Consider the following 17,600-nt stretch of genomic DNA (forward strand, 5'->3'; position numbering starts at 1 on the left):
CATGATAAACTGTACTACCGGATACTCTGAATTTTAGAAAGGACGTGATATGCATCTTATTTTGTATCAGTATGTGCCTTCAGATTAAAACCAAGTCATTACCGAACCCTGTACAGAGACACAATAATGACTGGATACTAGAACGCACGTTACAAGAGTGTAAAAGCTACACAGTGAAATAAGATACTCAGAGGACAAAGTTTATGGACTAAAAAAAAACACCCCAATTTTACATACCTGAAAAAAACCAAGAAGTAGAGAAAAATTGATAAAGAGAGACCTCTTTATTGCATTATTTATAAAATAATAGTATAATACAGTCATCAAAAATGGAGACGAAATTTTATTTTTGGTGTCTTGTGTTCTGCAGCCAATTTTCGATCATCTTCACAATCCTCAGGACTTGCTTTTTTTTGTTGTCCAGAGTGCGTCCCTGCAACCCCTGCCCCGCCCAACATTCAAAGCACAATGGAATAAACTCTCCAACAGGTTCCGTAAGGGATTTCCTAGCAAATAAATTAATCCAATAACTTATGAGTAAAGACTTAGTTTTTTTAAAGAAATACAATAAAAACAAAAATATATGAAGCATAATTTAATCTTTCAGATGGTTCACAGAAGGCACCTCAAGATTTTATTGTGCTATTTTCCTCATGCGGTGATTTTAAGTGCCTGTAACAGAATTCTGGTTAGTGAAGTTTTGGACAAAAAAAGTTTCTTATGTAGGACACATAGCATTGGATGACCACGGATACAGTATAGGGATTCGGATGTGTATATTTGTACTAACTAGGGCACAATTCATAATATGCTAAGAAAACTTTAAAAATTGAAGTTATAAAATGAGTATTTTTAGCACATTTAGTAAGAGCTACTTGTTTTAAACTATCATTTCATTTTTGATGACCAAATTATATTTGACCATAATTAAAGAACATACAACTTTAAAATGACATTAAATAACCTTGGTTACAACAGAACTATGTAACATGAAACGAAGAAAGGAAAGTCACATACATGTACTGAATGGCACTGTGGTTTTCAAAGCCATTCTTGGGCAAGGCTTTCAATCCATCCGTAGGCATCGATTTAAGACATGTCTCTAACTCAGTGTGGTTCCAGAAAGAGGTGAAATCAGTGTTGATCACGTGACTGCCTGCCAATCATTCGATGTTGATCACTGAGCAAGTATTTTTGATTATCCTGACGACCATAATAACGGAGCCACAACCAGAAATGGAGATGTGGCCGGCTCCAACTATTCCACTGCAGAGAAATGGTCGACTTAAAAAACAAAAACAAAAACAAAAAAAGGCTGAAATAAATGGAAACAACTGGAAATGGCTGAATCACTGTACCTTTAGACACAACCATATATCTCCGTTTTGCCATATACTATTTGGTACTTTCTGATTCAGTAGTTGGGGTAAAAAAAAGTTTCCATATTCAAACATATCTACAGAATATCAATATAAAATGTGTGAATATATACATTTAATACACACACACACACACACACACACTCTCACAGGTTGAGACATCAGCACTTACCCACACCCCCCTCTCTCCCGAATGACTCAATGCATCATCCTTGAGACCAGCAAGATGCTCTGAGGCTGCAACATATGGCTACAGAGGTCAAACACGAGCACCCACTCGGGCTGGATTAAATTGTTCCTCCTCATGATTTCTGACAAGTAGTAATACCGCTTATATAACAACTATATCTCAATAACTTAGAATTCAGAGTATAAAACCAGTGTTGTGAACAGTTAACTCTCTCACTGGGTGAAGAACATTGATCTTTTCATTCTTTTTCCACTGAAGGTAAGAGAGTGCATCAAACTAGATCACACTGAACTGTACAAATGATCTTTACTCTTAATCTAAACAAACATGTGTTAAAACATTCTGAAATGCTGCATCCTTTGATTTCTTCATTTTTTCAATTGCCCGATGCAGGTCCTGTTGTTGCACGGGCCGGATTTCATCTTCATCGTGGCTACAATGCAAACAAAACAGCCACATGGTCAAATGACTTTGTTTTTTTTTGTTTTTGTTTTTGTTTCTTTTGGTCAAATGACTTTGGAGTACACCTCCCTCGGGTATGCTACCAGCATCAGAACGTGAAATCTCTTTCCCACCAAAGACCCCCAAAGAGAGCAACAATTAACCACTTCCTGTGAATTCTTCCAGGAATTCTCTAGGCAGAAGCAAGTCTGCAGAGATTTTTAAGAAGCACTAACTGCTGGGAGGCAGAAGCCAAAATGGCTGGTTATGAATACACATCCGAGGGGTGGTGCTGAAAACCAAACACCTCCCACTAAGAATCGAGTGCAGAGTATCAGCAGAACGGGGAAATATTAGATACAGGTGTGCAGTTTATCTAAATGGGAACAGAATTCCAATCAAGAAATCAAAAGTAGCATTCGCGGGCATATATTCATGTACATAGTGCAGCACGGGACAAACTGAAAATAAAATTATTTGCTATTAACAAAACCAACTACTCTAAGTCCTCCCCTCTTCAATGATGAGAAAAACTAAATCCAATATACAATGTCTCCTTGTTTGTAATTTACAGACACTTAGGATAAGCCAAGTCTATCAGCCAGATTTTTCATATTGAAATAGAAAATTTCAAAGGCCTTCAGGAGAGCAGAAAAAGTGGACCTTTATTACTAAGGTAATTTATTCACACAAAATGTACTCATAGGTTGTTTTTTTGCCTCTCTTCATTATCTCACACGCAAGAATAGAAACCTTTGGAAAGTAGACTTGGCTGGAGTCAGAGGTCAAAAATATTCCCAAGGTTAGCATTAGGGGAACTAGAGTAATCTGGCAACAAATAAATGAAGTGACCCTCTCTCTAACGGGGCCCCTGGGAGCACTAAAGGCAGGTGCAGAATGAGTGCACACATGGCTAACCTTTCTATGCCAAGGGAAACATTTTTGGTGAAGCTCACTATGGCAATGTACTGTAATTAAAAACACAGCACAAAAGGCAAATCCAGGTCCTGTGGAGTGAAAGCCTCAGGGGAGAATGAGGAAGGGGCCCAAGAAACAAAAGGGCAAGAGGTGGAGAGCTCATTCAACACAGGCCCACATCGGTCTGCTAAGAGTTACGGCAACTCTTCATCAGAAGGTATTCTGAGGACGCACAGTGCTCCGCTGGCCCTTGTGCGGGTTGTGGTTCATCAGGGCCGACTTATTCTGGTTTTCTAACGTCTTTGCTGAAACAGGGGGGTACAAATAGTTTCTCAAACCGATGCTTTGAAGTTTGCTGCAGTGACAACAGCTTCTTTGTTTAGTAAACACATCCCTGTGAACAAGCTGAAGTATAGCCCCCAACAAAGGCCCTCACCCCATTTATGTGTGAAATTCTGGAAGACCACAGGAAATGAGATTAGATTTAAGAGATTTAATTTAAGGTGGAAAACAAGCCAGGAGCGCTGGAGAACGAAGCTCCCCTCTCAGAGGCAGGAAGCTAAGCTCCTATCGGCTTCTGGTGACCCAGTCCCTGGACGTTCGATGCAAAGTCAGCTTTTGTCTTCCTCTTCATTCCAGAGCCTCCCCATGACCCAGGTCTCCAATTCACTTTCAGAAAGAACTTTCTTTTAGGAAAAAAGGCAATTAATACAGTTGGGGTGAGCATTAATTCAAGTTCACCTTGATCCCACAAGCAGCGTAGGTATTGTAAAGAAAAATGAATGAATGCAAAAGCTCTAAGATGGTCTGACAAATACTAGAGCTCATACCTTTCCTCTGATGTAGAATTCACATATTCCCTGACACACAGGAGGGCAGCGTCCCGGCACATCTCTTTCAGGTCACTGCCTGAGAAGCCATCTGTCTCCTGGGCAACTTCTAACAGGTCCACATGCCTATCCACCTTCAAAAGGGAAAAAGAATATAAAAAATGTTGCAGAGCATAGATCCAACAGTCTTCTTAAAAAATGTAAAGTATACTGGGATAGCAGGGGAGGAGGATCATCAGTTTCCGATCTTTAACTATAAAAGCTGGAATTTTGAAATCTGATTTTCGTTAGTTGTCACAACACCTGAAATAGTGAAATAAACCCTCACCAGCCATACCACACAGGGATGAAGAAGAACAGATGCGCAAACACTGTCAGACTCTCTCTGGCGGCTCTCGGGAAGGTCCTGAGTTGACCCTTCCCTACAATATATTCCACAGACGTGGCAAACAGCCTGTATCAGGTCCTAGTCCATTCCCACAAACATCTCAACTGAAATACTCGCTTTCCCTTTAACTGCAGTGCTTGCTCTTCGACTAGCTCACACTCAGCACCAGCAGTCTTGCTCCTCGACCTAGGGTCACATGGTCAAGCCAAGTAAGTCCTCGTCCTGGGCAGACAGGGACCTGGGACAGTATAATCACACTAAACCTCTACGTAGATTAAGGAGAGAAAATGAACAAGAAAGATGTACTTACAATGACTAGCATCTATCGGATGATTCCTGTGTGTCATTCCTGTGCTAAGCACCCTACATGTGCTATTCTCACATTTAACCCTGTCAGGTGGTATTCTTGTTTTTCTTTTCAGATAACAGTGAGACCTGGAGGGACCCCTGGGTGGCGCAGCGGTTTAGCGCCTGCCTTTGGCCCAGGGCGCGATCCTGGAGACCTGGGATCGAATCCCACGTCGGGCTCCCAGTGCATGGAGCCTGCTTCTCCCTCTGCCTATGTCTCTGCCTCTCTCTCTCTCTCTCTCTCTCTCTGACTATCATAAATAAATAAAAATTAAAAAAAAAAATAGTGAGATCTGGAAAGCTTAAATAAATTGCCCACGGTCACTACCAGAGCCAGGATTTGGGCACAATGATGTAAGGTCCAGCTACATCTTTTCCCCACACAGCTAACCATTTGTCTGAAAAACATCTACTTTTCCCCACCGACCTGAAATGCTACCTTTATTAGTTACTAAATTCTATAGAAGACCCAAGTATTCAGGTAATGATGGCAAGTCTACACAAGGACAAGAGATGTGGAAGTTACACGGCGACGTGGGGTATACTGTCAGCTCTGTGACTGTGACCTCCTGTGACGACAGTCTTCTCACTTCTAAAAGTCGGGGTTAAATAAACAGAAGTCATTTTCTCTGATAAAAAGAAAAGTGAATCCAGAAGGTAGGCGTGGAGCTTGCAGCAGTCATAAGTGAAGAAAATGGTCAATACACAGTAAATCTAAAGCAGCTTTCAAATCCAAACAGTAAGAACAATCATTCTATTTGGGGTGGAGAAACTGTGTAGAACTAGAACACAGACATAAGAACAGGTGAGGCAGAGGGGCGTGCACGCTGAAGCATTCGGAAGTCTAGTACTGGAAAGAGGGAAGAAATACTGTTAACTTGGGAGTTTAGGTACATATGTCAAAAAATTCTGAGGGTACCAGTAAAAGGAGGAACGTGTAGCTTCCAGGAGGTCTTGTGTATAACATAGTGACAAAGTCAGAAAGATGAACAAATCAAGTATGAGAAAAGATCAAAAAGAAGATTCAAGTCATCGGGGGGAGCAAGATGAACAGAGGTAGTGCACCACAGTGTTAAGAGGAAGGCTCCATCAATCCTTTGCTATGTGAGCCTGGATAATTTATTCTATAACTTCTCTGGGTTTATCCCACCTCTATGCTAGGCACACGGCATACACCCTATAAGTAACCCCTTTGTACAAGGTAATAGCTATCAGACAAACTGTGAACTCATGAAATCTGTTTTTATTAGGCAACCAGGAAGGCAGCCCCCAAGTTTAAAAAGGTCTTGAGTCCTGGGAGCAATACCGGAATAAATTAACGACTCCTAAAATGGCTGGAAGCACAGCAGTTACTGCATCTACCATGGAAGATGCACAAGCAGGGCACTCGCAGCATTTCACACACGTCATTTAAATTCTCAAAATGATTCTGAGACTGTTGGCATTACCTCCACTTTCCCAGTGAGAAAAATAAGGCAGAGATGCTCAACAGTACCTACCCACGGTTACCTAGCAAGGAGGGGCCCTCAATCCTGTCTCCAAAGCCCATGCCTGTGAAAGACTCCTGCTGTGCATGAAAAAAGTCTAAGTTCAGATTCCTTTATGTATGGAAAACTCTGATCTCCTTAGTACTGAGACAAGATACCTGTATAAGGTATACATTTTTTTTAAAGATCTTATTTATTTATTCATGAGACACACACACACACACACACACACACACACACACACACACAGAGGCAGAGACTCAGACAGAGGAAGAAGCAGGCTTCATGCAGGGAGCCTGACGTGGGACTTGATCCTGGGACCCCAAGACCACGCCCTGGGCTGAGGGCGGCACTAAACCACTGAGCCACCGGGCTGCACAGGCATACATTTTTTTTAGTTCTAATTCTTTTTATACTTAATACTTTAAGCCAAAATCACTACCCTATCTTTTAAATGAGTGAACTGTGTAAAGGAACTATCAATAAAGAAATGTGAAAGACTAGAAAAGAATATTGTTTGAGGTAGCTCTTAACAAAATCAAATTAATTTTTTTCAGATTCTAGTGAAGTAACAATATGCTTTAAGCATATTTGGCTGGTATTTACCAGCCAGTGGGAAATGAGATGTTCCCAAGTCGACAGCCAGAGAGCATTCATATTTTGCATCCTAAAACTGGAGACTAATTCTTTGTGCTTTGAGAAACAGAATGTAAAAAAATTCCTTATATCCATGACAAATACAATTCTAAAGAATTTCCGAAGATGCTACTGTGGAAAAAAAAAAGGAATACTGGGGCTCATGGGTGGCTCAGTCCTTCGGACCCTGCGGTCTTGGAATGGAGTCCCAGGTTGAGCTCCCTGTTCAGCAGGGAGCCTGCCTTTCCCTCTCCCTTTGCCCCTCCGCCTGCTCATGCTCTCTGTCAAATAAATATTTTTTTTAAAAAACAGCAGAATACTGAAATCAAAGTTTAGAAATAATGAGTTTCTTAAGTTAAATGTGAAAACATTACAGCCTGTGTAAAGTATGGCTATCTTATGAAACAGAGCTTAAATTTTATCATTTATATAAATTCATCATCTATATGTAAATCATACCTATCATCTAGATCTATATTGAACCATACACATGTTAACTTCCAGTAATACCACCCTTCATTAAATTTTTTAAATTAAATAATTTTATTAACTTGAAGTCTCTACAAAATTATCAGCAATTACCTTCATACGTGATAAATTTCAAGCTACAACAAAGCCATCCTAATTCAAAAGAACCTGTGGAATTGTTTTATCTCTTTTGTTTTCTTCCCTGAACCGCTCATTGCTGCCTGTCTTCATTAAAGGTTTACCAATTAAGTGTCTTTTCCTAAACAGCACTATGACTATACAATGTCTTTTGAAAGTAGTTATCAGATATACAGCTAAAAGGCAAAATGTAATTGGTTGATTTCTCGCTCATATAGGACAGGAGTTCTTTACCCAGAATACACAAAGTTTTAGCAATTTCCCTGAAATTGTACAAAATATTTCATGTAATGTAGTTTTTAAGAAAAGACTACATAGCATTTATCTTTTATTAAATGGCTCTATCATCCCCAAAATTGTAATCTCTGTAATTTGTTAGGTTCTTCAAATTTTTGCAAGTAGCATGTATGTTTTCTCTGATTTTTAAAAAAATATTTTATTTATTTATTCGAGAGAGAGAGAGAGAGAGGCAGAGACACAGGCAGAGGGAGAAGCAGCCTCTCCGTAGGAGCCCAATGTGGGACTGATCCAGGACCCTGCGATCATGCCCTGAGTCAAAGGCAGATGCTGAGCCACCCAGGCGTCCCTCTCTGATACGTTTTAAAGGAAAAAAAAGGAACAGGGCATTACTGAAAGATACAGGAGAAAAGACATACATGCTTTTGGACAGAAACCTTCAACATAAAAAAAATTTTTTTAATTCTCTTGAATTATGATCCATTAAAAATATGAGTGTTTGCTTTTCCCTGAATAAGACAAATTAATTCTAAAATTCATACAGAAATAGAAGCAAAAATAGCCAGGAAAATGAGCTGGGGGACCAGGGCTGTCTCACCCTACTTGCTGTTGAACAACCACTCCTGTGCTATTACAGCACAATCCAGACCATGAAAAAATGTGGACAAACCCAACCTGGCTGTTTCAACAAATAAACTAAAAGAAGGTGGGGGGAGAAGGAGAGTAAAGGAATCATCTACAGCCCACAGATTAAGAGACCGAAAAATTCTCAAATAATTGCAAATAACGAACTTTATACGGATTTTGAGTCAAACAAATACATGGTAGAAAAACAAACATCCCATTCAGGAGACAACAGGAAATGTGAACAGATGAGGTATTTAATGATAATAAGAAATGACTGTCAATTTTTTGTTGGGTGTTACGATGCTTATGAGGTTGAGTCAAAAAATGAAAGAATTCTTTCTTTTAAAGATAAAACTAAAATAAACATGGGAGGTGGGGAAATAGAGTGGAGACAGAGCAGAATCTGTGATCGAGGATGGAGGAAGACCACAGAAATGCAAGAATCTCTCACTGTGGGAATCTTCATTTTTTTAGTTTAGATAACAAGTTCAAATAGTGAGTTTATTTAATTAAGTTTTTGAAGTAAACTCTACACCCAACCTGGGGCTTGAATTCATGACTCCAAGATCAAGAGTCACATGCTTCACCAACTGAGCCAGCCTGGCACCCTTCAAATAGTGAGTTTTTTATTTTTTAAAAGATTTTATTTATTTATTTATTTATTTGAGAGAGACAGAGCAAGAACAGAGGGGAGGTGGCAAAAGAAGAGGAAGAGGGAGAGGGGGAGAGGGGGAGAGGGAGACTCCCGGCCGAGCAGGAATGTCAGACCCTGAGACCAGAACCTGAGGCTGAAGGCAGATGCCCAACCAACTAAGCCACCCTGATGCCTCTCAAATGGTGAATTTAGATATGAGATTTAGGGGATGCCTGCCTGGGTGGCTCAGCGGTTGAGTGCCTGCCTTCGGCTCAGGGCGTGATTCTGGTCCTGGGATCAAGTCCCACATCAGGAGCCTGCTTCTCCCTCTGCCTGTGTCTCTGCCCCTCTCTCTGTGTCTCTCATGAATAAATAAATAAATCTTAAAAAAAAAAAGATATGAGATTTAGGACAGTGAGGAATATGATGTTACTCAAAACTCAGAAATCATAAAGGGGGAAAGATCCCAATAAATTTAAAAAGACAAATAAGAAAAAATATTTTCAAGTCATATAAACAAAGAGAAATTTCCCTAATGTATTAGATTTCCTATAAATCGATACAAAAAAGAGCACTGCAATAGAAAAATGGGCAAAGAATATGAAAAAGTATTTCACAGGAAAAAATTCAAGTGGCTCCTAAACATATTCATGTCATCCCTAAATATACAATGAGATACTGTTTTCTACCTATCACGTCAACACAAAGTTCCATAGCATTCTGTTGGTGAGGCTACAAGGAAAGAGGTACTCTAATATTGCTGGTGTGACAGTAAAGTAGTACAGACAATTTGGCAATAGTGATCAAAATATAAGTCATACCCTTTGATCTAGTGATTCCTCTTCTAGAGAATCCACCCTAGTAATATTCCTGCACAAGTGTGAAGAGACCTGAATACAAGTTTATTATTCAATGCAGCATTTTTATAATAGTAAAAGACCGGAATCAACCTGAATGTTCTTCATTATGGCACTGATTAAATAACTTATGGTATAGCCATATATGCAGTGAAATCCTATACAATCCAAAACAAACAAGCAAAAAACCCAAAACAGAGAAAGAACAAAGACACTATGTACTAATATGAAAAGATATCAAAGATAAGTGAAAAAAGCAACACAGCGTATACAATTTATTAATATGGGTTACGTAGAATAGGGAAGAGGAATAATAGCATGTTCCAATTTGCTGGTATGGACAATGCCATCTGAAAGGACACAGAAGAAACACAACAGAGGAAACAAGCTTTTTCCCTGAATACCATTTAATGTACATATTTTAATTCTGAAGCATGTGACCATAAATATACAAACTATTAAAGATTTTGATTATCATACCTTCTTAAATCTAAATTCCAATTTCAAAAAATATTGCAATTAAATAAATTTAAAAAAAATGCTACTGCACAAAAATAAATATACCTTATATAACTGGAGAACAGCCTGAAAATTTTAATCTGTAAATATGAAAACATGGGGCTTTAAAAACAGCAGACCATCTTTAGTAAGTTCAAATGCACCAGGGCTACTGAGTTGCATGAATGGCCAACAGATTTACAGTGATTTATGCCAAGTACAAAGCTGTTTATTCTCATATTTACTTTTTCATTTCTCTCTAAAATAGTTTTATGAACATGAACACATGTATTTATAGGACAGGGAAAGCTGTAATTTTCTACTTACATTTTCATTTTTCAAGATGAGTTTCAGGATTGCTTCTCTTTGTTTTAGAGCCTAAAAACCAGAATGATTTCCAGTTAGAATTAAAAAAAGGAATCAGGATCAGCCAGTTTTCCTAATATTTCTTCTTTGCTCTGTAAACCATCCGGCAATACCTACAGGAAATGACAGAAACTCTAAACTATTTGCTACATCAAGGTCTAGGTTTTAGACTCTTAATCATTTGTGGTCGACCTACTGAATTCCCATCTTATTATTATTATTTTTTAAGATTTCACTTATTTATTCATGAGAGACACAGAGAGAGGCAAAGACCCAGGCAGAGGGAGAAGCAGGCTCCATGCAGGGAGCCCGACATGGGACTCAATCCCAGGACTCTGGGATCACGCCCTGAGCCAAAGGCAGACGCTCAACTGCTGAACCACCCAGGCATCCCATGAATTTCCATCTTCTTATTCTGAATCCCTAGTGATCAGCACAAGGTCTGGGAAATAACATGCCCTTAAATGGTTCTTGAATGAGTGGATGAACAGCTAGGATGACCAATGTCTTTCCCTCATGGCTCTGCAAGTCTCCATTTCTTTAGTCAGGAAACTTCTGAAAACTTAAACACTGCAGTAAAACTTTTACCATTAACTGGAAGAGATGGCAACAATACCCTCCTACCTCCTCCACTTGGCCTTGTAACTTCCACACTTGCTAGTTTATATTAGTGAATTTCTGTTTAGCATTGACAGTACATTTGTTTCTATACTTATATGGTCCCCCCACCCCCCGTGATGGTTCATAGTATTATACCAAACAACAGAAGCTTTTACGGAATACCTTATATAGATGATAAATATAAGTGCTTTAATAAATTATCATGGCTAAACTCATTCCTATGCCCATAACCACTAAAAACAGAGCTAGTTATCATGAATTATCTCTCAAGTGACCAGCAAAACAAAGCCAAACCCTGCTGTTTCTGTAATTCAAGAGTGTTACATATGAAGGTAAATTTGCTATATAATGTGATCACCCGTAACTACTTTTGGTTAACAACCATTTAATTTGGAGAAGAAGTTTTAAAGTAAGGTTGATCATATACTTTGGTATCATAGTTACAAAATAAGAAAAAATTACTGTATAAAGTGTGTGTGTTCACTAAAAACAGAATGAAAAGGGGGTTGTGAAAGCCCAGTTTTTACATTTACAGTCCACAAATTTGTAATAAATTTGACAAATTCTGTTACAGACCATTTTGTTAACTAAAACAATTAATATATTTAACTTAGAACTCTAGTACAGGCAACTTTCCACGCTATTGAGTGCTATGTTCTGTTCTACTGTACCTCAGAAACCTTTGTTTCCTACTAGACTACAAGCAGCGGTTCTATCACTGCAATCTTGGTCTTTACGACCAGAGGTAAATTAATTCTCTTTCAAAATGTCCCGCTGTCTTGCTAACAAAATTAAAGTGAAATCTTGGGCGAGGGAGGAGTTTGTCCACACCTGGCAGCAGCCTGCCTTTCCAGCCCTCCATCCCTCCATTTTCCGGGCGCCCGAAATGAACTCCCCCAGGGGCCATCATTAAACACGTGTTCCCACACCTTCTTGCTTTTGTTTATTCAGGTACTTTCCCTGCCTTGCTTGCATTCGAAATTCCTGCCACCCTTTCAAGGCCCAGCTGGATTCGCAACTACTCTGACAGAATTATTAGGTTTCATCATCATTTCAGGTTCTCACATTTCTTTAAACATACTTTTGTAAAGTACATTTTCTGTCATTTATTTGTCTGCTCTTCCTGCAACAGAGAGGAGGCTGGGGGCCGTGTTCCCCTCACCAGAGCCTGGCAGGTGCCTGACACCTACCAATGCTCAACACTAGTCTAAATTGTACAGTCTCCTACAACAAGTTAAAAATGTCTTCCCTGATTTGTCGGGTACATTTTCTAATAGAGAGCTAACTTTATGCACATTCTCAAAGGGGGAGATGTAGCTGCAGAAAGTAATACATCAAAGCAATTTTACAGAGGCCACAACCATCAATTTTAGGAAACCCTGTTTACTGCCACAAACTGGATAGTTGCAGACTACACAAGGGGACAAGTATTTTTTGGCCAGAGACTGTAAGTGGTATTAAAATACTTTTATTTCAAATTTTGAAGGAATGACACTGAGAGTTCCTCTACACAGCTATACATGTAGCATGCTGATTATATGGCACACAGATTCCATTACTAACCCTGTTTTCTTCTTCTTCAATCTAAAGGCACATAAAATGCAAAATGTGAGGACTCTGTGCAAGAATTACAGAGTACCGCTAAGTTATAATCATCCGCTTGAGGGTATTTCTTGACTAACAAAAAGTATGAGAAAGGAGACAGCCCTGGTTCAAGGAAGCACGGACATCTGCATTAAGTTCAAGTGTAACACCTCAGCTACCAGTTAATCATTAATCCTAACAAAGGAGAGCACTGACTACAACCGCCAGGAATTAATCAGATAAATCCCAGTTGTTCTTCCCGTTAGCCCTCCTACTTTCACCCTGTGGTAAACCAAAACTAGAATTTAGGTTTTCTATATACCTTCAGATATAACTTGTTACATTCTCAAGAAAATCACACAAGTAGCTAAACAAAATTGAGGTAATTATATTCTTTGAAGAAAAGCAAATACTTATCTTAGTAAAGAAAGAAAGAAGGAAAACAAAGCAAGTCAGAGTGGAGAGGACAAATACCTACAGGGATTCTCGCCCCATTCATTTCCTGCCTGTCATAAATAGTAAATAAGTGCTATTAAAAATACCATTCCTTTCCCGTAAAAAGCTGAGTATTTAACTGTGCATAACATATCATCAATCGAAACCACTTACAGGCTGGTTGATATGAAATCTCGTGGGCATTCTTCTCATGATAGCTGAGTCAAGATCCTGAGGGCGGTTGGTAGCTCCCATCACTATGACCTGGGCATATCAAGAAAACACAAGGCATTAAATCTACCAGTAATGCTCCTTTTAGGATGTTATTACTAGGGCTTCGAAGATACAAAAATTAAGGAGTGTTTAAATCTTTTATAAGAAATGGTTTTAATCCATCATTACTCAAAAATTTATAAACACAAATCAAAGTTAATCCTAACTAGATCAAATGATAACAGAGCTGGTAAGACTGACACATTTCACCAGCCTTTTCATAACTAAAATAGTATACTGTTCAGTTAAGGAAGAATTATAAAGATTTAAAATAAAAAAGGTTGTTATTTGCTCAATGGCTACCTGATGAATAACTAAAAGCCTATGGCTATATAGGGGATACTTCCAAGTCCTTTGATACTAATATATAAAGGAAACATCTCCCCCCAGTCTCAGGATTTTGGTGATAGTAAGAGGTATCATGTAGTTTTCTCTCTAGATTTCACATCATCATTTCATAACATGATCAGCATTGCTGGTGACATCTTCTCAATGCTATAATGAAATCTCAAGCAATCAAACTTTCAACAAGGGCAAGAAAAAAAGCAAAAATCAAAGCAGTGGGTAGAATTTTAAATAAAAGAAAAAAGAATGGGGAGCCTGGCTGGCTCAGTCAGTGAACAGTGCGACTCTTGATCTTTGGGTCATGAGTTCTCTACCCAATGTGTAGAGATTACTGAAAAAAAAAAATAAACTTAAAAAAAAAAAAAAAAAAAGAAAGAAAGAAAGAAAGAAAGTGCTGGTGATCCTGCCAATCTCTGGATCTGTATCACTTTATTTATAAAGGATGTGGAAATGAAAAATCAACCCAAATTAAAAAACAGCCCAGGGGATCCCTGGGTGGCCCAGTGGTTTAGTGCCTGCCTTTGGCCCAGGGCGTGACTCCAGAGTCCCCGGATCAAGTCCTGCATCGGGCTCCCTGCAGGGAGCCTGTTTCTCCCTCTGCCTCTGCCTCTGTCTCTGCCTCTATCTCTGCCTGCCTCTCTCTCTCATGAATAAATAAATAAAATCTTAAAAAAAAAAACAAAAAAAAAACCAGCCCAATATACTACCCAAAATGAAATTTATCGGTATTCTGAAGAAAACTTTTCTATAATATAATTTTATTTCAGCCTAAGAGGTTTTAGGATTTCTGAAATTATCTAACTCCAGAACATGTTAAAAGATCCACTAAATTTTATATTCTACTTCTACTCTACATTTAATGACATTCAAGAGCCAAATTATTTTCAATTTAACTGTGAGAGGTTGCCACCTAGAGGGAAAAAATGTAAATACAAACAAATTTGAGAAATGTTAGCTCCACAATATAACGCAATTTTGTATTTAAGTTGTCCTAAAGTAAAAATATTAATGTTCTTATTATTTTTCAAATTTATTGACTTTCCACAACCCTACTGAATTAATAAGGTAAAAATCTCTATGAAATTTAAAAAGAAAAAAAGAAAGACTTGTTTTACAAGTAGGATCTACATCGCAATGCAGGGCCTAACCTCATGACCCTAAGACTGAGAACGGAGCTGAGATCAAGAGTCGACACTTAACTCACTGAGCTGCCCAGGTGCGCCTAAAACAAGTCTTAAAAGTGATCAAAGGAATTAACTGCATAAGGAATGAGTATATTTTGAAATACAGCATATATTGTGTTAAAGAGATTCAAAGGGATATGGAAGCTCATGGAAGACTGACTCTATCAGATTGTAGAGAATCACAAAAGACATCGTGGCTGAGGCAGTACTTTAAAAAACCTGGAAAACGGGCTGTATTTTGAGAAACATTCTAGGTGAACAAAGAACCTAAAACAAAAAAGCAAAGCCAGTATGGAAGATGGGATGCTAAACATTAGGATCAGGAATTTAAATAAATCTAGCACAACATGGTCTAATGAATACACGTAGGATAATAACAGATATTCACAATAATGAAAAAGCAAGAATGATTCACTGAAAGAAGTTGTTTTCCGGTGTGATTTTAGGAGACAAAAATGGATAAACTGTATACAATACATTAACTCTAGTGCAAATGAGTTAAAATTCAAAATGGGAAGAAATGGTAATCTTTTAGTATTTAAGCAGAAAAATTAGTGCTTTAAGTTGACTTTTTGGAATCTTAAAAATATGATGTTTTACCATTTTTCATTTAAAATAACCAGATCTAAATCTATGCCTGAAACTTTCAACTATGTCAACGAATACCCTAAACACACTGTTCTTTTATGTCTCACATCTCTGCAGATGAAGAGTATGTCATCAGTTAGCCTGGATGATTTCCAGGGCTGGTGGTAGGTTGACTTGGACCACTCAGTGATTTTTTTTTCCCCACCGTGGCATATCATACACGCAAGAAAAAGCAAGGGTACTGGGCTGGATCCATAATCATAGAATAGATAATTTTAAAGCTAAGTGGTTCATATGAAAGTATATCTAAAACTAATATTCAAGTTAAAAATATCAATGTTAATCCCCTCAAAACACAGAAAGATAAAAAAAAATTGCTACTAGAGTTTAATAAAAAAGCCACATCTTTATTTGCTCCTACAAATATAGATTTATCACAATGAAAACAGTGAATACTATCAGTGTAGAAGAATTATGGTTCGGAAAGCTCAGTTTTAAGTTCTATCATATCAGAACCATGCTGTGTGGCTCCGGATGAAGATGCTCTGGAGTATACTTCATCCAACTGCTGCCATTTCCCTGGTTTTTAAAACTATACTCTGGGGGAATCCCTAGGTGGCTCAGCAGTTTAGTGCCTGCCTTTAACCTGGGGCGTCAACCTGGGATCCCGGGATCAAGTCCCGCATCAAGCTCCCCGCATGGAGCCTGCTTCTCCCTCTGCCTGTGTCTCTGCCTCTCTCTGTATCATGAATAAATAAATAAAATCTTAAAAAAAAAAAAAAACTATACTCTGATACAATATAACATGAAACAATTTTCTCTAACACGGGCTAATAAGTGCTTTAAGTACTGTTGCTTAGGGGGATAATCAGTTTTTGGAAATCTGTAAACTATTCCCATTGAACAGCCTTATTAGCACAATTATTAATAAAAAATTATTCCTATTAATGTCACCTTAATTTATGTTGTGCTTCTCTAATCACGCAAGAAACGTTAAAAACTTCCCCTCAAAATGAAATTGCATTTTCATAAAGATGATGTAGAAAGGACACATGGCTTAACGTTCTCTTTGAGGATGATGTTTTAACTTCTTGCTTTATGGTAATGTGTGGATGTAGGAGATCTTAAACCCTCTGGTTATAAGACAACATAAAAAAATGAAGTATAAAAAACCTCAAATTAATTAATAAATCTGCAAAAATGCAAAGGAACTAAGCTGAGCCAGCAGTGAAGTCTATGCATAAGTGAGGTAAGCAAGGGGAGAAGCTGACCATGCACCACATGGAAATGTCGAGACCTTAAGACAGTGGGTTGTGCACTGGACACCTTACAGGCTAATAAGAGGGCACCCTACAGAAAGCTGGGGTTCATGACATAGTAGGGCCTGAAAAAAGCAGTGAAATATTAGACATACACACAGACAAAATCTGAGATTTCAGGATTCTTCACCAGCTAATATGCACCTCAGCTCTCAATCTACCTATCTGTATCGAAAAAAATCTGACAGAAGACAAATACAAAATCCTTGTAGAGCTACAACCTTCAACACAGGTTCCAAGAATTCAGTCAGAGTTCTACTACATGTGATTTTTCCCATGAAATCACAAAATACACAGGAAATAGCACCTTCAACTCAAAACAAAGGAAGAACCAGACATCTAGTCATAGAACTACTGAATACGACTATAAAATTGGTATTTTAACATATTTAAATAAAGAAGGAATTTAAAGAATCATAAGCAAATACTTATGCAGAGTTAAAAGACAAGTTAAAAGAACGGTGTAGGGATCCCTGGGTGGCGCAGCGGTTTAGCGCCTGCCTTTGGCCCAGGGTGCGATCCTGGAGACCCGGGATGGAGTCCCACGTCAGGGTGCATGGAGCCTGCTTCTCCCTCTGCCTGTGTCTCTGCCCGCCCCCCCCCCCCTCTCTGTGACTATCATAAATAAATAAAAATTAAAAAAAAAAAAAAAAAAAAAAGAACGGTGTATGCAGATTCCTTAAAACCCTACAAACAGTTCTGAGGTGGAACCTACCCTTCCCTTTTTGTAGCTAGTACTCCTTCCATTCGGGTACAGTGATTGTTATTAGTTGTCCAAGATCACACAGCTAGTTGACCCAGGGCTTTAG

The 17,600-nt window shown here is 38.5% G+C and overlaps 1 protein-coding gene across 1 annotated transcript in view; it reads right to left on the bottom strand.

Moving 5' to 3' along the window:
* Positions 1-265: 265 nt before the first annotated feature.
* The window catches only part of ATAD1 (ATPase family AAA domain containing 1), a 44,665-nt gene continuing 27,330 nt past the window's right edge, over positions 266-17,600 (bottom strand). The window contains exons 7-10 of the mRNA XM_041729216.1: positions 13,257-13,346; positions 10,404-10,454; positions 3,759-3,892; positions 266-2,002 (exon numbers count right to left, since the gene is read on the bottom strand). Coding sequence (XP_041585150.1) covers positions 1,882-2,002; positions 3,759-3,892; positions 10,404-10,454; positions 13,257-13,346 — 396 coding nt within the window. The 3' untranslated portion in view covers positions 266-1,881. The remainder of the gene's footprint in view (positions 2,003-3,758; positions 3,893-10,403; positions 10,455-13,256; positions 13,347-17,600) is intronic.

This window comes from Vulpes lagopus, chromosome 14 (assembly GCF_018345385.1).
Source record: "Vulpes lagopus strain Blue_001 chromosome 14, ASM1834538v1, whole genome shotgun sequence".
NCBI classification, from domain to species: domain Eukaryota; kingdom Metazoa; phylum Chordata; class Mammalia; order Carnivora; family Canidae; genus Vulpes; species Vulpes lagopus.